This window comes from Gadus chalcogrammus, chromosome 7 (assembly GCF_026213295.1).
Source record: "Gadus chalcogrammus isolate NIFS_2021 chromosome 7, NIFS_Gcha_1.0, whole genome shotgun sequence".
Classification (NCBI taxonomy): Eukaryota; Metazoa; Chordata; class Actinopteri; order Gadiformes; family Gadidae; genus Gadus; species Gadus chalcogrammus.
Window position 1 is genome coordinate 11499880 of NC_079418.1, and position 22892 is coordinate 11522771.

The window sequence follows — 22892 nt, forward strand, 5'->3', positions numbered from 1 at the left end:
CCCAAAAGAGAAGAAAACAAAGCTTTGAGAGCACAATGTGAAGAATGTGGCTCAAGTTTTCCACCTTTTCACCGCTGTGGTGTATAATCCATTCTAACAACTGTCACATGGCTTAACCCTCCAACGTCTCCACAAGCTCCATATGGAATTCCAGACATTTTTGTGCTGACATTGTTTGACAATGTGCTCAGGAAAGCCCAAGGCTACTAATGAGAGGACTTGGATAGATGCCTCCAGACAGGTTCCATCATCAAGTGGTTCACCAGCCTGGCCCTGCAGAGTCCAACTAGAAGGATATCAGGTTCGGTCCTTACGCTTGTAATGACCGGCAAGCTAACAAAATTGTGCTTTTATTCGCTTCTCTGTGTGAGGATTTACAATCATGAACAGACTGATTCTCAGATACTTTACCTTACTTCATTTGATTGAAGAATCAGAAATGGTTAATAGTATTTATGAAATCCCCCCCCGCCCCACCTAACAATAATGGTCTCATTACCATACCACATGAGTAGTAGAAGGGGCTCACTACAATGCGATCAGAGCCATTGTTGAGTAGGTTGAGTAGAAAATACAATGGGATCGGAGCCATCATAATCAGGGTAAAATAAATCCCCTAATTTATGCTCTACTAATTGGCAGGAAACACAATTTGAACTCATAGCAATGTCCTTTGTTTGGATAGGTTAAGAGTACACCAGCCAGAACCAGAAGTAGAGTGTTAATCAATGTGTTTCAATTCAAGGAAGAGGTTACAAGACAATGTAACATAATGAAAACATACATCTTTGCTGAGATAATATCCATTTACATTTTTTCCATTTTGATTGAAGACTCTTCTTGAATAGTTGTGGAAGCTTTTATCCGCAACAGTGCACACATTAACATACAGATCACCATAATCCTTTTACATTGGAAAAAACTCTGTAGCCTGAAAATGTGTTATTGCTCACTTCTTTGATGTTTGAGTGCATCGCTCTCCTTTTGGGCAAACACACTGATGCCCTCAACGGCCAATGTCACACACGCGTGCAAATGCACCGAATTTATCATTTAGGACGTTTCTGTGTGTTTCTGTAGTTTTTCCATTGCTATTTAGAGTTGTTGACAAATCCTATCCGTATCCCTGCTCTGCTGACCCATAACAACATGGAAGTAATGGTTATTTTTTTGTTTCCCCATATCCAGGCTCAACTGAACAGTGAGATGTGCCTTTTTAAAGGGGCTTTGAATCAGCCACACGGAGAGGAGAAAATGACCTTAATCGCTCATTCTGTTCGTGAGGTGTTCCCTTGAACCGCAAACACACTTTCTGAAACACAAACTAGACGACACTCAATAGACACCTGCAAGCAAAACATAAGCTTCAGGGCCTGCCTTCCACAACCTGGAACCTTAACCTTACTCCATGGATTCCTTTGGCCTTCACTTTGAGAGAATGAGCAACTTGGACTTGCACCCTTTAAGCCTGCCGATCAGCCGGCTCTCTCCAGCAAAGTCCACCAGCAGCATTGCAGACCAGCTCCCCCACCATCAGCACGGGAAGGGGGACTCCGCCTACAGCTCCTTCTCCGGCGGCTCCACCGTTCCAGACTACCCGTCACCCTTCCTCCAGGATGACCTGCAGCCCAGCGCCTTTAACCACTACACCGATCTGAAGTATGTGAAAGCGGTGTACCAACCCTGCCAGGCTCACCAGTCCGAGACACGGACCATGGACCAGCTGTATCACTCTGCGGAGGCCATCTCTCAGCAGCATCGCAACATCAACAACCGACGGCAAAACGGACACGATAGATGTCCCGCCGACAGCAAACTGACTGCCTCCCCTAATCCTCCCAGTTCCCATCTACCTCCTCCACCGCCGCCCGCACGCCTGGATAGCCTAGTAGCCACGAGGAACCTAGAGAACAGCCGAGGCCACCATCAGGGTACTAAACCCCAACCTCAGCCACTACGCACACGGATGCAGCAAACGCCCTTCAGTCACTTCCAGCCGTCAACCCTGCCTCAAGACACTCTCAAATCAAATGACACAGCTGATCCAGAGCCCCGCAACCCGGACCTAGTCTATGGGGGCTGGCGGGAAACACAGCTAGGACCGCCGCTGTCTCATCAGCCTCCCAGCTACCGGCCTCCACCTCAACGCCACGACGTGGTCAATTTCTCAAACTCGGAACACATTATCCCTGCCCATCAGAGAAAATTGGGGCAGCAGCAAATATCAGCAAGCCTCCTTAACAAACCACTAGCTCAGGCCACCAACCAAATGGAGAATCAAAAGAACAGACAGAGGACCAGGAGTAGTGATTTAACAAACAAAGGAAGCAATCATTTTGATCGCTATCGCAAAAGGGCGCACTCCGCCAAAGAGAGTTCCCAGAGTCTGGTCCTAGAGCCAGACAGGTCTTCAAGCCCGAGCAGTTTCGGCCAGAACTTGACCGCCAGCAGCAGCAGCCAGCATAAGGGTCAGTTTTATTTTGTAACAGGTAGACAGACAGGAACCGGTGGAAGGAAACTCTCTGTGTCGTCATGTGCCTCTGAGGCAGGAAGCGAGAGCTCCACGGTGGTGGAGACGTTCACTCTCAGGGAGAAGGAAAGATGCCACAGCACCATGGACAATTTCTTCAGGCCCACCCAGCACAGGCCTTACAAATCCACAGAAGCACTTTCAGATAAGATGCCAGTTTACCCTCCAATGTCTCAGGAGCAGGATTCTGTGTTCGAGAGCCAGGATGAGAACCTGAGTACAACGTTCAATGGACCTTATCCAATGACAACACAGCCCTCCCACAAGTTTGACTCATTAGAACAGATGCACTTGATACAATGTCAGGAGATGGGCCGTCACACAGCTACCAACCCCATCTTCTTCTGTGGCCCAGAGGAAAGTCACACCCTCAAAGGAAATCAAACGCCAGCAAAAGGGGGCGCTAAATTGATAAGCAATGACCAGCTCATTTTTCGCAAGAGAGAAGATCTGGCAAAGAAAGGTAGAAGACAACCACTAGGGGATGTAGCGAGTGAAAGAATCAACAAGGAAACCACTCCACTTCTCTACCATCTGACCGGTGCAAGCAGGGCGGCGCTGAAGCCCAAAAAGGACGTTTTTGTCAATGTAAAATGCGAAGAAACAACCTTTAACAAAGCTTGTCAAAAAGAAATTAATGCACACAGGAAGGAGAGATCTCTTCCGATCGAAGCCGTTGCAGCAGGTGGTGGGGAGGTTATTTTGAATGCCTGCAACACGCTGGATGACTCATTTAAGAAATACTACAAGGAACAGCTCAAGGACGCCCAGTCTAAAGTCTTGAGGGAGACTTCGTTCAAACGCAAGGATCTCCAGCTGTCCTTGCCCCACCGGATCAATGAGAAAAGACTTGAGCTGCGGCCGTCGGTAATGCATCATTTCAGTGCTTCACAGGACTCCGAGACGTCAACAGAAACTCTGACCCCGTCAATAACATCAGGGGAGATGGAGATAGGGAGCATCAAAAAAGAGGTTGTGGAGGAAGAGAAGGATGAAGAAGATCAAAGGGAAAATGGAAGACCTTTGAATGTGGCACAGCCCCAAGTGGCTCGTATTGGCTGCAGGAAACGTCTGACTCAAGAGAAGAAGAAGATGTGCTTCTCTGAACCTGAGAAGCTTCATCAGCTGGGTGACTCTACATACCATTCATCTTGCAGTTCCCTTGGAAATGAATTGGAGCAGTTCATCTCAACTGAATGTCTCACAACACAGGAACCAGGACAGCATGGAGAGCAAGGGTTTGTTGCAGCCAGGAGGAAGATCTTTGAGACACGAGGCCGAGCCTTTTCTGCTTCCAATCTATCAAAGACAAACCTCAAGAACCTTCAGCACAAAGCGCTGGTGGAGTATGTCGAACGCAAGACGGGCCACAAGGTTGCTGAGCCCCAGCAGCCTGCGCCTCAATTACCACCTCCCCCAAGACAGAGGCACTCTGTTGGGGAGAAGCCAGTTGGGTCGGCGGCCAAGTCCCCTGTGAGCACAGGCGGTCAGGGGTTCAAGAAGAAACTCAACAGGCCGCATTCAGCAGGCCACATCCTTGATTCTTCCAGCAGTTCCATCAGGTGAGGGAAAGAAAAAGTTTAAAATTTATCATGATATAATCTCATGATGGTAACTTTGTAGACCAAAGGTTTCTATTAAATTTGTTTTTTTGTCCAAACAGATATGCCCAGTTTTTCTCAGCTCAGCAAGCTCACTCTAGATTGTTCCAAGGCAGTGGCCAACCCAGCATGAAGGAGGGCCAGAGTGCTCAAGGAAAGTCTGCCTCTGTGGAGAGCTTGTTGAGCCAGACGGATCCCGCAGACCTCTTCAGGAACCGGTCTAGATCCATACCATATGCATTTCAGGTAAAATCCCAAATAAGTTTAGACGAACTAAACAGGCCGGTTTTGGTGGGCCCGTGAATTGATTCTTCCACACATACATAATGTATCAGTTTTAAAACAACAGACATACCATGTTACATTATCATACATTAGACACAGCTTCCCTTGCTGCACTGCAGTACTATAGGATTTAAAGTGATTACACAGTCTCTGGTTTGCTTCTTCATTGCTCTTGTTGGTTCTGCAGGCACATGGCCCAGAGGATGATTCATCTCCGGCCGATGCTATGGAAACCCAGAGGTATGCAGCGGTTTGCCAGACAAAGTCAGATGTTTGTTTCTTCTGCTTCTGCAGGTCACTGAGGTTTTGTGCTTGTATAAGCTACACATCTCCACTTGATTTGCAATGCGTCCCAGTGAAGCCAGTTCAGCCAGCATTCTTTTCTTCTAGATCGGAACCATAATTTAAAAGGAGAAGCTCTCCTTCTCTCATTATAAAGTTAAATTGTCCATCAAACGTTTAACCAGTAGTGCAATTCATAGCATATTTTGTGATAATTTATACAAAAAGAATATACTAATACATTTGATTTTAATTGCTTTTCATGGTACGCAAAGACACATACATACATTAAAGACAATTTTTAATAGTTTTTCATGGTACGCAAAGACACATACATTAAAGACAAATTATGTGAGAAAATAAGTTAGAAATAGATGTATATACACATGCTGTATACAGTCATATACACAAAATTAATGAAACCAGTGGTGTAGTGGATAAAATAAGACTAAATAATAATAAATAAATAATAAATAAATAATAAATAAAATGCCTAAATTGAGTTGAATTGAATTGAGTTGAATGATGATAGGTGGAAAGGGAGTAGTGGTCAGCTGTTGAATGCACCACCCTGGGTTCTAACCATTGACCTGTTGGGAATGAATGACAGAAGTGAGCCGGGGCTTGTGGCTGAGGATGCCAGGCCGGCAGCCCCGGAGGTCCAGCAGCGGGTCCGCGTGGTCGCCCAGAGGGGGAAGTCCATGGAGGAGCTGGGAACAATGAGGTGCTCCAGACCCCCGGTGCTGAGCAAGAGCACTGAACAGCTCGAGCAGTTCTGGGATCCCGCAGTGAGATCAGGAAGGGAGAACAGGAGCCTGCCCTCTGTCTTGGATGATGGACGACTAGACAAGATGGCCCACCTTCAGGGTCTGGAGCAAGCAAGGCAGAGCATGGAGACCCTTGGCCTGGAAAGGGCCCGGCCACAAAAATGGACCCACAAGAGAACCCCGTCCAAGGCAAGTTCAAACTCACAGCTGGGGGCTGATGAGGAGAGCAGCCCTGCGGCACATGCAGAAGCCAAGAGCTTGAGTAGATCCGACTCCCCGGCCTCCGGCAACTGTTCTCGGTACAGAATTCCCTCGGGTACTCCTAGCTCGCATGGGTCTGTCTGGGATGAGGGAAGGCTCAGTGTACCTGGCATTGAACCCTCTGACCCCCAGTCACCAAACGGACCGGAGAGCAGAGAAAGAGGCATCAAATCGACCCCGGCCAACCTATCTGTGCTCAGTCAGGCGAAGTCTTCAAAGGACAGCAAGCCTGGGTCCAGGTAATAATAACTCTAATAATAGTAATGACTATTCCTTTGCTACATTTCTATCGTCATCTTTATTCTAAACTTGAATGTTAGTTATTAAGTGAGTACCGGTATACGGGTGGGTCCGGTAAACTAAAATATATAAAAACATCAATCCTGGTCTCCTAATCAGCTTCTCTTTCCCCAGAGACAGAAAGTCGACCAGTGGGTCTGCGTCACACCAAGCGTGGCCATTGGATGAACCCCAAGTTATAGCCCCACCCCCTGATCCCAACCAGGAGGACGAGCTGCCGTCCCCTCCTCTTCCTCCTCTTCCTCCTCGTGTGGTCAGCGATGAGAGCCACGACTCCCCACTCAGCGACGACGTATTTGAGTACCATTCCGAGTCCCCCAGCCTGGGTTCCCCTGCGCTGAACGCTGCACCATTTCAATCTCCCTCTCACGGCGTCTCCGACGCCCCACCCATTCCCGCTGTGGACGTGGAGGCCCGCACCGAGACCACGGGCACACCGGACCCAGAAGGAGAGCCGACACCGGAGCAGCCCCCCGCCGCGGGGAAGCCGGGCTGGACGGAGCTGGTGGTGGCGGTGGTGAAGGCGGACCCGTCGCTGGCCAAGGCGCTGTACCCGCTGGCCGACCGCAAGACGGCGCTGATGCTGATGGAGCAGCTGCTGTCGGAGGACACCCTGCTGATGGAGGAGCACTACAAGAAGAGACAGGGGCAGAGGGGGCCGGCACAGAGGTAGGGGCTCACGCACACAAGCCCATCGGGATCGGGATCGTCATAGTGATGACAGAATCGACTCTTGTTTTTATTGCTGGGGTCGTTAAATCCATACATTTCCCATTATCTCTTTAGATTCCCCATAACCAGGTCTCACAGAGACAGTAAATATATTTTCCCCAATATAGATCTCCCGGTAATTCTTGAATCCCTACAACGTGGTGGTTACTAAATCAGTAGATTCTTTGTTTTGTTTTCTATATACAGTATATGTACACTTAAACATTGTATACACATTTAGTGGATCCATGACGGACCGTAGAGCGTGGACATACCAGCTTGACTTTCCTCACAAAGAAAAGGTTTTGTTTTTATGACATGTATGACAACGTTTACGCACAGAGTAGGAGGCCTTTATTAATATTAAATTATACTGTCTACCAGCTGACTGTCTAAAGATGACCAAATGGCTAGCAGCAGAGCACCCCGATGTGTCTGTGCATCGTGTAACAAGCACAAGCATTGTGTTGAGCCCATAGCACACGGCACGGAATTCTGTTCATATTTGTAGCGTGGCCGAAAAAATATTATAATCATGTTGTTTTAATGGAGCAAAACACACAGTGTGCAAATGTGCAGACGCAAACATTCTATAACATTATTTTGTTTGTCCTGAAGCACTTCCAGAAGGAGTTTAGAGTTTGAATTATATGTCCCTGTATGTATTGTGTATAAATAATACAATTGTGTAAAAAAATTGAATAGCCATCCTGATGCAGCAGTGAATGTGATGATTGTGTTGAATCAGTGGTAGTTTTCACAACAGCATATTCCTCTCTGTTTCCAGTGCTGCGGATGTCCAGCCCTTATCTGCTTTTGACGAAGACGACAACCCTGTTCCAAGTTCAGATCCACAGGTCCAGGTGAACATCACTGAGAAGAAGGTGAACTATTAGAATAGTCTTTTCTTTCTTTCTTCGTCTCTTCAGCATTTGGATTAAGAAAATATGTTTACACTTTAGGCTTGGCTGTAAAGGTTGGCCATGCATTTATGAAAAAATTATTTCAGGGGTGTTTTCCGTATTCATACTGTCTTCTGTACTCTACTGTACGTCATAAATGTAATATTCACTCACAATTGGGTCCCTTCACCTAGCCGCCATCTTGGTTTCAAGTGCTAGCTAGCATCTAGAACCAAGATGGAGCTGAGAAGGCCACTAGGTGATTTAGGCCGAAACGCTGCCTCTTCCGGCCATCTCCTGGAAATACTGAATGTATTCAATAAGCTATCAGGTTCACAGAGTAATCACCTAGAGACAGGCGAAATGTGTTGATCAACCAGACTATTCATGTCCAGTCATTTGTATTTTTATAGCCTGTGAATGAATGAATAGTCTGCATGTATGAAGTGCTTTCCTAAACATTGGCCACTCAAAGCACTTTATAATATTTCACCCATACAAACATTCACCCACCAATGCACACATTCACACACCTAGCAACCTTCCAGTTACCAGCCTACCTGCTCTACCTCCTGTGGGATTCACAGGCCCACATTAAACAATCCCCCCTGATCCTCAGGGGAGACCTCCCACAGCTCCGACCCCAAATCTAACCCCCCCCCCCCCCCTGTGTGTGTGGTGGCAGCGCGTCCTGGTGTCCTACGCAGAGGAGCGCCTGCGGGGCCTGGAGGCGGAGCGCGGGCCCCTGCAGACGGAGGTCCAGGAGAACGCGGCGCGCGGCGAGGCGGTGCTGGCGCTGGTCCGGCAGCGCTGCCTGCCCTTGGAGGTGGAGCGCTACAGCCTCTTCGTCGGGGACCTGGAGCGAGTGGTCAGCCTGCTGCTCTGCCTCTCGGCCCGGCTGGCCCGCGTGCAGAACGCCCTGAGCACCGTGGACCAGCACACCGACGCAGAGGAGAAGGTAGGCCCCGGCACGCAGCGCAGGAGCAACACGCTGAGGGCATCCAACAGGCTGAATGCATCCAACATGCTGAAGGCATCCAACAGGCTGAATGCATCCAACAGGCTGAATGCATCCAACAGGCTGAACAGCTCCAACATGCTAAAAGCTGAATACATCCAACATGCTAAATGCATCAAACAGGTTGAATGCATCCAACATGTTGAATGCATCCAACAAGTTGAATACATCCAACATGCTGAATCCATCCAACAGGCTACATGTTGAATAGAACATCCAACATGCTGAATGCATCCAACATGCTAAATGTTGAATAGAACATCCAACATGCTGAATGCATCCAACATGCTACATGTTGAATAAAACATCCAACATGCTGAATGCATCCAACATCCTTAACACATCCAACATGCTGATTACATCCAACATGCTGAACACTTCCAACATGCTACTCGTTGAGTACAACATCCAACATGCTGAACATCCAACTTAATTTACTTCCAGTCAATGTTTTTCTTTCCTTGTGTTGGCTTCAGTTTCAGCGTTGAAACTGTTGTGATTCTTTTCCCTTAAATTAAGAGATTAAATAGCACAAAGTGATTTCTTGCATTCTACCATCCTTTCTTGCTTGTTATTTAAATTTTTTCTCCCACTAATTAGACCTGAGGGAAGATTTGCACACAATTAGTTTGACTATTCACCCCATATCACATTTCATTAATTAGTCAGAAGGCGTTTTCTCTCTTCGATATCAATGGGAGCCACATTCTAAACTGTAAACATCACTGGCAAGTGTCCAATGCTTAAGTCGTAGGTCACTCAGAGTTAATCCCAGTAGCTCATTTAAATGAGACATCATGTTCATCTTCTTGCGTAAACTCTTGGCACACACTTTGATTCAGCACTCTTTACCCTTGAACGTATGTCTACAAACATCCATCCAGAGAGACGGATGTATGATCGGGAGTGGGTTTAGCTGAGCAAGAAGCTAAGAATATGATGGCTGAGTCTCTAGTGCTCCAGGCATAAAGCCCAGGCTGCCCGGGAGCAGCACACAGCATGTGTGTGTTTGTGTGTGTGTGTGCGTCTGCGTCTGCGCCTGCGGATGTGTGTGCACAAGTGCGTGTGCACATGTGCGTGTGTTGATGTGCGTGTGTGCAGGTTGACCTACTGATCTGCAAACATCTGGGGGAGAAAAGAGCAGTGGAAGGATGACGTATCAGAGTGCGGTTCCTCCCCGACAGGAACGACCTGTGTTCTTATCTGTTTATCTATGTCGGTCGAGACCATCATGATCTAATCTTTATTTGAGATTGAACGGCCATCAAACACTGTTTTTTTCCATAGTTTGGCTAAACAGTCTAAAAGTACTGAAACTCAATGGTGTTTAGCTTGGTGAGTTTCCCTTTATTGTTGATCCACAAACAAATGGGCACGTGTTTTTCCACTTCCAAACATGTTTAGGAGCTCATTTGTCTCAGCGCTGTTATCAGCGACACTCTGTTGACACTGGCTCACCGAAACTGCCGCTGGGTTTCGATGACATTGGTGTCTCCCCTGCCCTCTGTTGCCGGAATCCAGTACTGCCTTCCCTCCTTCAGCACACATCCTCGATGACTCTTCCAAAAAATAAAATAAACTATGACATCTACCGCATGTCTAATTAAATTAATTCCCAATGAAGGTATTTACGCTCTCTGTCATCAACAGTAGGCCAAAAAGTATGCTAACCCTCCACCTGCTTTGAACGTGTGAACAGTGTATGAGGAGCCAACGTTTAAGGGTTCAGGTCATTCAAGGTAAATGGCTCAAACCTCCAAAAGGTCACATAAGGTCACACCTTAGTACCAACTACTTTGCCCGGGCTGAACCAACAACAAATACTTAAAGATCACCTATCATTCTTTTTTAGGGTTAATAATTGCATTTAGGGGTACTACTAGAATAGGGTTACATGCCTGTATGTTAGATATACCCCTTATTATTCTCACACTGTTAGATTTGTATCATGTTGCTTTAAGGCCCCGAGTAGCTCAGTCTGCTGTGATTGGTCAGCACGTCCTCTCTGTTACAATTGGTTGGCGAGCACTTTGCGCGTGCGTCGGCTAATTCACCCCCCCCGAGAAGTTGTAAATGTTGCGTAGCCGGGAGGCGGGACTTCTGCGCTTCAGCAGCGCCCACTGCACACAGCCTGACGTCACGCTGTTCCGGAAGTGAAGTTTGAGAACAAACAAGCTGTTTCACGCACTTAATGAGGGGCGTTCTCGGAGGGTGCGAATACTCCCCCTGGCTCGGACTTTGATTTTCCCAGCTTAGCAGACGTTAAACACATTTACATACTAATGTCATATAACAGTCTAAGGCAAAGGGAAAATCAAAATAAAGCATAATGTCTTTAATTTCTCGTCTCTCCTTACCCCCCTGCCAGGAGTCCCTGGACAGCCGCCACCGGCTGCTGTGCAAACAGCGCGAGGACGCCAAGGACCTGAAGGACAACCTGGACCGGCGGGAGAGCGTGGTCTCCGCCTTCCTGGCCCCCCATCTGAGTGACGCCCAGCTGGGGGGCTACCGGCGCTTCGTCCAGACCACCGCCTCGCTGCTGATCCGGCAGAAGGACCTGGAGGAGCGGCGGCAGCTGGCCGAGGAGCAGGCCGAGGCCCTGAGGAGCAGCCTGCCGCCGGGCCCCTGAGGGCCCCAGAGGGCCCCGGAGGGAGGGAGGGAGGGAGGGGGAAGAGGACCTCTCGGGCCCTGGAGGGGCAAGGAGGGAGGGAGGGAGGGGGAAGAGGACCTCTCCCAGTTCGGGGTACAGGTTGCTTCCCCATGTCGGAATCATTTTTCTTTTCGCCTGGTGCTGGTCGGTTGTATGTCGCCCCGACACATTGACAGCCCAAAGCGCCTTAAGACTATTCTATAAGGTTATTCTCCTCTGTCACCTCACTCAGCCATGATGGGCTTTTCTTCTTTCTGCGTTTTAACAAAACAAACAAAACATACATGAGCCCCCCCCCACCCCCCATAAGGCTGCTCTCCCACACGGCGGGAGGTCCACTGGCTTTGTCTGGCCTAACTTATCCCACATTTTTCTCCTTGGCCCCATTGATAGTGAACTGCACGCCAGGCACACTGTCTTGTCCCCGCCCCCATCTGACCCCAAACTCTTTCTGGTGTATCGATAGTCGGCCCCGCCAAAACCACCAATTTGTCCCTCAGAAAGGGTGTCTGTTCGTCTTATTACGCGGCATGTTTGTGGCCGTTCAGACTTTCAGAAGAGCTTGCTGGACATTTCTGCGTGTCTTGATGGAGACGTTTGCTGAGGAAGCTTTTCCTTCAGGGCTGCCATGTTGATCAGCAGTTGCTTATTTTCTACTTGTTTGTACAAGAGTACAACCCCTGAAGTCCGTCACTGTGGAACTTAGAACAAATCACAATCACACACACACACACACACACACACACACACACACACACACACACACACACACACACACACACACACACACACACACACACACACACACACACACACACACACACACACACACATACACACTATAAGCTTTAAGAATGTATCTGGACCTTGAAGAGTGGTCAGTTAGCAGTAAGACAAGCCTGTGCAAGGGTGCTGTATGTAATTTCAGTTAGATGTAGTTAAGGTGTTGAGGATATCATCCTTTGTTAAAATGTAATTTTGTATTTTAAAATACAGTTCAGGTTATGGCACTAGGTATAAAAACCAAAAAAAGTTGAATGAAAAAAGCACTTTGTGATGATGAAAAAATGCACATTTCTTCAAATCGAGTTTGTTTTCAAAACACTATTTCAACTTTGAAGTCAATTTGTTCCCCATTTTATTTTATTTCCATGTACTGTTTTCCATAATGTTAATAGATTTTCAAATAGGAATGTTTCACATGAATTTGTATAGCCCATTATCACAATTACAGTCTCAACTGGCCCAATATTCAAAGGATGAATGGAAGACTCCCTTTACCATAAAACTTCAGGCGAGCAAGGACAAATACCTTTCAGATGGATGGACAAGGAGGAATCTTTGAGAAGGGGCTTTGAAAGAGGGACTCCCCTTCTTGAAGTCTATCAAGCTGGCGACTTTGTGTTCCTATAAGGACGATGACATCAGAAGAATGGACAGTTCATTGGACAATTATTGGGTCATTGGCGTTTTTGTATTGAAACTGATTCTAATCTTTTTCTTTAAATTATTTTTCATGAAACTGACATTACAACATCCCCCATCATATCCCCTAGTGTTCTCCTATGGTACTTAAGATACTTGAATTTATTTTTTAATTCTTCCGTTAACTTTGTTTTCAATACTTTGTCCTAGTTTCGCAATAACCCCTGGTTTCGTAAACATTGTAATTGGGGCACAAATTGGTTCAAAACTATCATTCCCTAATTATCCTCGAATGAAAAGAATCTATTCACAGTTTTCCCAAAACAAATCAGTGTGTTCTCCTTTAATATCCATTCTTTGTTTGGGTTGCATACACTTTCCAATGTTTTCTGCTAAACAGACCTCCCCCCCCCCCCCCCCCCCCCCCCCTCCCCCCTCCCTTCGCCACCGCTAAACATTTCTGTGGTGATTGACCTCCTTGTCCGGTGGAGTTGGCCAAACAAACACATGTTTGTTTTGGCCTTTGCACACATGCACTGCCACTCTTCGAGGGGGGAGTGGGGGCAGAGTAGGAGAGAGAAAGGGGGACTCGGCATTGTTTCCTATAGGGAACAGTTGGAATTCCTTATGCATGTGAAAGGCCAAATCTTTGGCCTCGCACTCAGAGTGAGAAGGAGGGAGGGGAGGAAGGAGGGAGAGAGAGAGGAGGTATAGAATGACTGAAATACACCAACAAAGAATGGAGCTCATTCTTATTCTGGAGCAATGGTACTTATCCGTTTTTTTTTTTTTTACTTCTGCTATGTATGCATCCTAACTGACAATCGGCCACTTCCCAGGTGGTTTGAGTTTCTTTCCTTTTGTGGTTGAAACAGTGTTTGGTTGAAGTCGACGGAGCATGGGCCGGATTGGAAGTAGGATGGTAATGTTTGTGTAGCTGGGTGTTTGGCCTCCAGTAGTGGAGGGAACGTGACACATGGCCTTAACAGAAACTGCCCAAAGGCTAAGCAACACAGTCTTCCTCTCAAAGAAAAAATCTCTTGCTGTACTATTTTTATTTGGTGTGCTTTCCCTGTTTGATATGGTAGTTTTGTACCCTCTGTTGGATTTATGAATTTCCTTACTGTTTATAATATTGTGAATAAATTAAGATACTTTCTCTCAAATGGCAGCATTGTTATTGTTTCATTCAATCATATTTGTTTGAAATAATTTGGAAATAAGTTTAGGAGAAGACTACAAACAATTAACGACGTCGTAATAACCTTTCTTCATATGATATTTTAGCTCTTTACTGCCCTCTTATGGCGTAAAAAGAAATGATCCAACCATAAGTCATTAGGTGGTGGGTTTTATTGAGCGTGGGAATTACAGAAAAAAAGAGCTGACATTCTTATTATAGCAGCAAAGGGAAAGTGCAGTTTTTTGTGTGTTTCTCATAGTCAAGTGTAGTTAAACGTTAAAATAGGTAAAACAGATAAATAAAAAGAGTGAAGGAAAGTGTAGAGAGTTTAGCTTCCTATAGCTAAGAATGCCTCCTTATATGGGGACATCGCATAGGACCCATCCCCATGGAGTACCCAGGAATGTGCTCTGTGTGATTGGGCCAGAACTTGGTGCTGCTCACACAGATTGTCCTCCTAATAGCTTTTTTGGAAGAAGATGGAATAGATTTCTTTCCTCTTATCAACTCCTCTCCTCAACCTTTACTGTACGGTGAAGTTGTAAACATTCTCACTATATATACAGAATACTAGGAGGCCCAGATGTGTATATGTTGGATTATCGTTGATAGAATGTGGAGATCTAGTCCTTAATAGCTGTTTCATTTGGTCAGAACTTGGAATGCCTCCCAGATTGTTTGTATGCGTGTAAATAACCGTCTATTATTAGCTTCCAAGTGGCAAGTGTTTTTCTAAACATTTTTGTTGCGTTCGTGCTGATAGTGAATCCGTCTCATTTAGGGAAAATGAGAGACACAGGAAATGATCTATACTGAAGACCCCATAGAATAACTCCTTCTATTCTCATGCATTGTTCTGTATATGAGGGAGAAACACAACTGGTACACCAAATGTGTATAAAACCTGAAGTTGAACCGGCATATATTATACACCTAGTTCTATATCATTATCTCAATCTGATTCATTGCTCCATAATCCTCTTAATGGGAGGCACCAGAGTCGAAGCATTCAACCACTTAACTCAACAAAGAATATGCATGAAGGAAAATATATCAGACACTCTTTTTCCTCACAAGGACAACATAATAGTAACTCACCCTCATTGACAACAGATCTTTATTTACACTTAATGATTAAAAAAAAAGTGTGTCCATCTTTTCCCTTGACCTTATCATTCTGTCTGTCTCCCTGCATCAGACTGACTGGTCATTAGGGCCCATGGGGATGGGGTCATGTGACCTGAGACATCATTCATCGCTTCTCTGGATGGGACATTATGAGAGAAGGAGAGAGAGGGAGGGAGGGAGGGAGGCAGGCAGGGAGGGAGGGAGGGAAGGAGTGGAAAGCGAAACAGCTGTTATTGTGAAAAACAAGAAAGTAGCATCATGAAATAAGAAAACACAGACAGTGGAAAAAGGGAAAGAGGAAACTCTTCTACCTTGGAATGTATTCAACCCTGCCCACTGTTTCCCCTTTAATTTGTCTTTATGAAACCAACGTAATGGTATATGTCAATATATTTTTGTGGGCTAAATATAAAGAAAAGTCAAAGGCTAACTCACAGGAGGCAAAACAGATTCTAGTTTCTGGTAGACACGAGGATGCCATGCATGCACCCGCATGACAAATGCACGACACAACAGAAACATGCACGCACATGCACACACACACACCCACACGCACACATCCATCCATCCAGTTAGCCCATCAGTCACTGTGATTCAGCAAAACCCAGACACAATTCCAGGAGTTGGGTGTGAGCCAGGCTGCAGAGAAACCCTTTTGGCTCGCTCAGGAAGTCTGATGATTTTATAATCATCTTTAAAGAACGTGTGGAGGAGGACATCCTGCTAGGGATTAGCCATTTAAACAATTCTTTGAAAGAGGAATTCAAATCTCCAGAGTGCTTTATGACCTGGACCTGATAAATACACCCCCCCCACCCTTCCAAAGGAAATGTTCAATGGTCACCAGTATGATACATTTATTGATATAAATATGCACACAAATGATTAAACAATGTGCTTTTCTTTTCAGTCAAACGTCAGTGCATATTTCCAAGGATTGCCACACAAACAAACGTACACAAAGTATAAACAGGATATCCTCTGCAAACATGTGCACATTTGAAACCCTCCCTCATTAGTTGTAGTTTGGATTGACCTTATTTGCCACCAGATCCTTCATAGGAGTCTAGAAGTTAGCCTCCTGGTACTTTTCGCCGGCACCACCACACCTGCCCTAGTACCACCAAACTGCAGATCAAAAGTAAGTCTTCTTTAGCTTCAGGAGATTTAGACAAATGCAGATTTGAGGAAGATGAAGAGGGACATGGAGGAAGAATCATTTCATTTTTAATCAATGGGCTATCGCCAAACCTAACCCTAGGAATATAGAAGGTTATGGATATGAATACAAATAAAACACCTACATTTCTTAATGTAATACATAGATTCATGCATAATGTTAACATAGGGTCTATACTTGTTTAAGCAGCATATTTTTATCATCTGAAATGGCTAGGATAAAGACTTAAAAATTACACCTTTGGAAAAACAAGGTATACTTTGCCCCTCTGGTCACTGACAGCATTTCTGCATTCTTCATAAACTCCATAATGTAGCTTGTCTTGATCAAAGTCGCAGTCCAAAAAAATCAACCAAGGCAGCAATCCTGAACGAAAGACTTTGGGTCTTTGATTGTGGCTTTCCTTCCTCTTCAAAGAAACTGACAACAGAAACCCCATATCTGATAACAATTTTCATAACTTCTCTCCCTGTTGAATGTTAACTGTGGAAACTATTTGAGTGTTATTTAAGGCAATATTTATAAAAAGCAGAAATCACACACTAAATCAGGCTTTGAAGGAGCACTGCGAACAGATCAAAAATATCCCTCAAATAGAACACATCAAAACAGAGACAAATAATCCCTTAAGATATCTTAGGGTGCTGTAGGTTAGATTCAAGAGCTTTTATTTTAGTTTATTTGTTAGAATTGGCACAGCCATATTTTAACCATTAAAGAGTGAAATGTTCAGTGATAATGCCTGTTTACAGTTTACGGCCCCTGACTCTGTATGAACCAGATTTGATTGAGGAATGCTCCCCACTAATTCCTGACCAACGAAGCCATTTGTTACCTGATCGGTTCAGGGAATCCATCTTGCCAGTTAATCACAGGTACGGGAAATGCAACGCTTCTCAATGGCGGAGAAGCCTAGAAAGGTTCCTAAACCTTGCTATCCCCTGCCCCGTTCTCGTTGCCACATCTGACCTACAGCACCTTAACCCGGGCCCCTACTCGCTCTCCTCAATCTGACCTACAGCACCTTAACCCGGGCCCCTACTCGCTCTCCTCAATCTGACCTACAGCACCTTAACCCGGGCCTCTACTCGCTCTCCTCACGGGGGTCCTCGCTCAGCGAGTAGATCTCCGACCGGTGCTTGTGCTTCTTTCTGTGCGTGCCGCTGACATGGGGCTGGAACAGGCGGCTGATGGTCTGCAGGCCCTTGAACAGGTCCGCCTCCTCCCTGTCGGGTTGGCCCCGGGGCTCCTCCTGCTCCTCCGGGGCCAGCGTCGCCCTGGGCTCCCCGAGCAGCTCCCTCACCGTCCCCGTCATCCCCCTGTGAAGGTAGTGGTACGCCCTCTTGCCGCAGTTGTCCCGGAGTCGGGCGTCGGCCCCGAACTCGCGCACCAGCATGCCCAGCACGAACTCCTGGTCGTGTAGCGCGGCGATGTGCAGCGGCGTGTAGCCCCCGTGCGTCCGGGCGTTGACGTCCACCTCAGCCCCCCTCTCCCGGGACACGCGGATCATCTTGGCCAGCATGTCGCTGTTGCCCCACTTTGCGGCCCAGTGGAGCGCGGTGAAGCCCGACATGAAGTCCCTCTTCTCCACCAGCTGGTTGTCCTGCAGCATGAGGCCGTACACCTGCCCCCACTGGCCCGCCGCCGACTTCACCAGCCACTCGTGCTCCGTGGCCTCCAGGGGGACCGGGGAGGGGAAGCGGGGGTCCCGGACAGGTTCCTCCTGGGAGGGCTTGGTGATCTTCACCGCCCGCCCTAGCAGCGGCGAGCGGTGGCTTTGGGGGGTCCTCGGCTGCGGGCCCTTCAGGGCCTCTAGGGGGGCCGGGTTTTCTTCTTTGATGGGGTCATCTGAGATGCGCTGGATCTCGGATTTTGTGTAGGTTGGGGGCGCCCTCAGAGGCAAGCCATATGATTTTCTGGGGTTGTGGCTTTGGGAGGTCTTCGGTGGGGTGCCCTTGAGGGCCTCTAGGGGGGGTGGGTTTCCTTCTTTGCTGGGGTCATCTGAGACGCATTCGAGGTTATGGATCTCGGTTGGGGGCGTCCTCAGAGGCAAGCCATAAGGCTTTCTGGGGTTGGGGACGTCAGTTTTTGAACCCTGACCTATTTCGCAGTGAAAGGATTTTCGTAATTTCAAGTCCGAAAAGTTGGTCCTTTTCAACGCAAACTCTATGGCTGAGGCAGCAGAGTCTCTATCCAAGTGTAGTTCATTCTCTTCAGCCTTAGCAACAGCCGCAGGTGAGGTTGTTAATGGTTGTTGAGAAACAGAAGACGTCGAGCCGCCTCCTCCTGGCTCGTCCCCGGGCTCCTCTGCTCTCTGGCGCCGCCCAGGTATGTGCACTCCTGGCTGGCGAGACTCGGAGCTTTCACTCTTTTCCACAGGATTTCCATGTTGATTCTCGGTTAATAAATGATGATACTTTGTTTTCAGCACGACGTACTTGACGTCATCGATCTCCTTCACCACGGCCAGGTGGTTGACGATGCGTTTGAAGAGATCCCTGTTGTGCTTCTTCGCCACGGGGTCGCTGGAGTCGAAGCAGCTCCTGAACCAGCCAAGTAAATCGGAATTCTTCACTTTTCCATTTCCCTCGATCAACAAGGACACCACCTTTTCCCGTGTTATCTCCATTATAGATGGTATAGGATACCATTAACAGGCGACAAGTGTTCAACTTTCTAGAAGTGCCAGCCTCACATACCTTGGTGGTGATTTAGGGATCGCTGGACTGCCCAGCCTACCTGGAGAGAGACCAGCCTACCTGATGTTTCCGGAAAGGTGCAGAGGTGGAAACTATTTGAATAAAATATGCGTGCATGGGCGTGTTGTGGTAATTAAAATGCAATAAATGTAAAATGTAATGTAAAAGTTGCCTTTATGACTTTATGATGATCCTTTATCTCGACCAATTCCTAGGCATTTTCTGCTCTCATATATGTTGTATCTAGTAGCCTATTTGTCCCCAATATTAAGACTTACCCTCACTTTAAATGTTAAACTTAAATTTCAAATGTCAGAAAAGTCCAAAATGAAGTATACTAAATGACTACATTGATATAATATGAAAGTTGTGTACACATATAATATAACATGTAATAGCCATTATGGATAATGAAAACACACCATCAAAGTCTTTAACAGTAGGCATGATAGGCCATATAATTTGATCCAAATTATTAAAATAAAAAAGTAAACAAAGTTAACTTCAGAGGTACGGGTGCAACATTTATTAATGAGATGACCTTCTTCTCAAATCTCCCTAATATTGTATATTATCATGTTTCTCAAAAATAAACAGTAAATCCAATGTATACGGATATAACCGTGTATATTGGGATGTTCTTAAAACAATACATTGTGTGTATGAGTAAAACAATTTATATTTTCCCTGGCGTTTGTTTTGCTCACTTTACTTATTGGCTTATAGGTGTAAAGGGTTTAACGATGGTGACACAAAGCAGTTGCTGTGGTTAAAATTCAACTACAAATCCCAGCAGCGAGTAACAGGGACCGCCCAATTTTGGTTGGCTTTGGTTCCGGAAGTAAATTTCCCATTCATCTTTTCCTTCGACTTTTCTTAAAATCGTTATATAAAGAGTTCTAAGCCTGGAACCATGCCAATCAAGAAGTACAAGACTGTGTAGATTATTTTTTCGAACGAGTGAAGGAACTGCTCATCACAAAAAACATAGCATCGCAATGTTTACAATCCAGTAGTTTAGCGCTCTTCGTGCATCTTTTAACGTCAGCGCTCAGGTGTGCCGTCCGTGAATCTTGCCCTGGCCTGCAGAGGGAGGAGCGTGACATTCCTCCACCCGATGGGAATTTCCAGGAAGACGCCATGTTGGAGCCAGCGGCTGTACCCTTCTCCTCCCTGTCAGCAGCGAGACTCCTCTAGTAGTTCAGGAAGTCGCCATATTAGAGCCAGCAGCAGTACCCTCCTCCTCCCTGTAAGCAGCGACCCGCCATATTGGAGCCAGTGGCCGTACCCTTCTCCTCCCTGTCAGCAGCGAGCCGCCATATTGGAGCCAGCGGCCGTACCCACCTACTCCCTGTCAGCAGCGAGCCTCCTCTAGTAGCTCTAGGAAACCCAGAGAGTGAGACGTGGGCTGCTCCCTTCGCCCTGTTCGGCTTAACAGCAACACAATACATTCCGCACCATGGCTGCCACGGACGTTGACATATTCTCAGTAAGTAATCATCACTGCGTGTTTCTCCTTTTTAAGGTCGTTTTCTGCGGCGTGATACGGTAGTACATTGGAATACCTGGTAGTTATTGATGAACGGTGTGGAAGAGGGGTTCGTAGCGCGGCTTAATCTGCTGTGAATGGAGTGAGCAGATCCTGTAATCATTGGTTTGTGCTCCTTCAGAAGAAGAATTTTCATATTTTTGTTGGCAAATATCAGTCCCTCGCATCACTGAGTCAATGTTCTGGATGCGTGGCAGATTTGCCATGCATTGTATGTTAACGCTGTGATCGTGGGAGCTTTACATACTGTGTGTATACTGTCCCATAGCCTTTCCGTTCATGTTGCCATTCATGCTTTGAATGGCAATGCTCTCATCAGACACTTATTAGTTTGACTGTGCACACGCAAACGGTGTGAGGTTCTGTGGTTTTGTTACAACTTCCCGTAGAAGAGAAGGTGACATTTCATGGGCTCCAATCATTAATCCCTTGTAATGAATTGACAATACGTATGGTATTTAGCACGATCTACTGACAGCATGAACAGCAAGCGTGTATGCCTGCACATCATTCAGTTGATATATCACCAGTCACTTGTAGAACTAGAATGCAGTTGGCCTTTACAAGTGTGGGCATTGGGATATCCAGCTACTATGACATAATGAGGAACACGTTACACGATATGATTGTGTGAATTAATATTCCGAAGCTTGTCGTTTGCTAGTTTGAATATCTCTCATACATACATACATACAGACAGACAGACAGACAGACAGACAGACAGACAGACAGACAGACATAGTTGTTTATGTATACATACTTGCTTACATAATGTATCCTCAAAGGATTAAGCCGGTTTGCTTTGGCCCCAGGTTAATTGTTGACATTGTACAGAATTCTAACATTAACATTATCATACTACATTCTTACTATGTGCCTCAGTCTCTACGTTTTTGAGCATTCACAGTGGTGAGTGAACACAAAATCTAAACTTGTGGATTTGTTCGGCTGTGGGAACGGTTGGAGACGGGGTTGGTTGCAGTTTATATGCGCTCACCTGGTCGGGACAAAACAGATATACAGCTGTGGGTGTTGCTAAACACTCATCCACTGACACAAAAGGATTATGTGCAAACACCAGTAAACTACATCACTGGGTATAAGGAAGTCTTCCAGGACTGGGAATGTAGAAAGATCATACAATGGTAACGTATTGATGCAGGGATTGGTTACGTGCAGACTCGGAGAAGATTAGGAGTCTGCATGTGAAGTGGAATGTTGTGAATGAAGTGGAACCAGCTATACAGAGATCTGTGGAAACGGAGCCTAATTTAACAAAATGGTGTTTTTCTCCTGATACTGCTTGCAAATATCTGTCTAGCATATGGTTGACTTCAATACTTCAAGGCAAGACGTCAAGCTTTTTCTTGTTGTCTTGTTGTCTACTGCTTTAATTGTTGCCTGAAAAACCTTCAACCAATATTTACATCAATGTAATTATTTCATTTAACAATCATGCGTGATGTTTTTTTTATGAAATACAGCTGAATGATGCATTTTGCAGACCTAAGGATGAAGAAAGAAAACAATGGGTGAAAAACAAAATGAGCCCTAGCTTCGTCCCTTCAGGGCACCGGTTGATTGTGTTGAGCAGTCAATGAGGATGTTCGGTTGGTTGAGTGCTGTCCCACCGTCAATTATATCAGGTCATGGTTGTTGTCAGCCAGCGGGGCTTAGAGTAAATACTTTTGGGGCAGGACAGGAGAGAGACGGTCAATGTACACACAGTGGTTTACAAATAGAGAAAGATGGAGGCAGAGATACCTCAATGTTTACAGAGCGAGAGATGGGGGCTATGGTTATATAATTACACAGCCACTGGCTCCTCTAGCATGTAACATGCTCAGTGACCCCTGAGAACATTGCATGCGCACCATAACGCCAGCCAAATTAGTAACATCAAACTGCTGGAAGGTGAGAAATTCAAACTATGAATATACGCTGAACATGGTACTTTTGTAAAGGTGATGCATTAAAAGTGATGTTTTTCTAATTAATTGAAACTGATTATAGGCCCAGGCCTGTGACATTGATCTATGAAGCATCAGAATATCTTTTTATTCCTTTAGCCTAACTGATGAACTGAAATTTCGACTTCTAATTTCATGTGTTTGGGTCAATATTTACTCGTTTCATTTACAAATTAGGCAAAGAATGTGTATGAAAGTTGATCATTAATCAGTGAGGGGACGGGGAGGGACGCAAAACTGACTTTATTTAGTTGCATCTCCTTCAAATCGAATTATTTTACCACAGAACAAAGATTTGCTCAAGAAAACCTACTTGGTATATTTAGAATATCATTATTATGTTACGATAGAATAATTGTTCCGCAATGTTCTACAAAGCAAGGCCATGATGACACAATGGACATGCCCCTAGCATGACAATCATACATAGCATCAGGGTTCCTGTTCCTAC

The 22892-nt window shown here is 45.9% G+C and overlaps 3 protein-coding genes across 4 annotated transcripts in view; 2 read left to right on the forward strand and 1 right to left on the reverse strand.

Moving 5' to 3' along the window:
- shroom1 (shroom family member 1) overlaps nucleotides 1–11292 on the forward strand; it is a 30628-nt gene extending 19336 nt beyond the window's left edge. For both annotated transcript variants that reach the window (XM_056594404.1, XM_056594405.1), the window contains exons 2-9: nucleotides 1189–4092; nucleotides 4194–4377; nucleotides 4604–4656; nucleotides 5309–5965; nucleotides 6141–6695; nucleotides 7525–7621; nucleotides 8325–8597; nucleotides 11026–11292. In XM_056594404.1, coding sequence (XP_056450379.1) covers nucleotides 1409–4092; nucleotides 4194–4377; nucleotides 4604–4656; nucleotides 5309–5965; nucleotides 6141–6695; nucleotides 7525–7621; nucleotides 8325–8597; nucleotides 11026–11286 — 4764 coding nt within the window. In that variant the 5' untranslated portion in view covers nucleotides 1189–1408 and the 3' untranslated portion in view covers nucleotides 11287–11292. The remainder of the gene's footprint in view (nucleotides 1–1188; nucleotides 4093–4193; nucleotides 4378–4603; nucleotides 4657–5308; nucleotides 5966–6140; nucleotides 6696–7524; nucleotides 7622–8324; nucleotides 8598–11025) is intronic.
- A 4598-nt stretch (nucleotides 11293–15890) lies between these two features.
- On the reverse strand, nucleotides 15891–19010 carry LOC130386666 (ankyrin repeat domain-containing protein SOWAHA-like). The gene has a single exon (XM_056595684.1). It carries the CDS (start codon nucleotides 18850–18852, stop codon nucleotides 17308–17310), a length of 1545 nt encoding a protein of 514 aa, XP_056451659.1. The 5' UTR covers nucleotides 18853–19010; the 3' UTR covers nucleotides 15891–17307.
- Nucleotides 19011–19725: 715 nt separating this feature from the next.
- septin8a (septin 8a) overlaps nucleotides 19726–22892 on the forward strand; it is a 32734-nt gene continuing 29567 nt past the window's right edge. The window contains exon 1 of the mRNA XM_056595685.1: nucleotides 19726–20411. Within this exon, the coding sequence (XP_056451660.1) occupies nucleotides 20382–20411 (30 nt within the window). The 5' untranslated portion in view covers nucleotides 19726–20381. The remainder of the gene's footprint in view (nucleotides 20412–22892) is intronic.

Bases quoted from the DNA above. Each gene is read 5' to 3' on its own strand.
- LOC130386666 (XM_056595684.1), bottom strand. From the start codon at position 18,852: ATGGAGATAACACGGGAAAAGGTGGTGTCCTTGTTGATCGAGGGAAAT.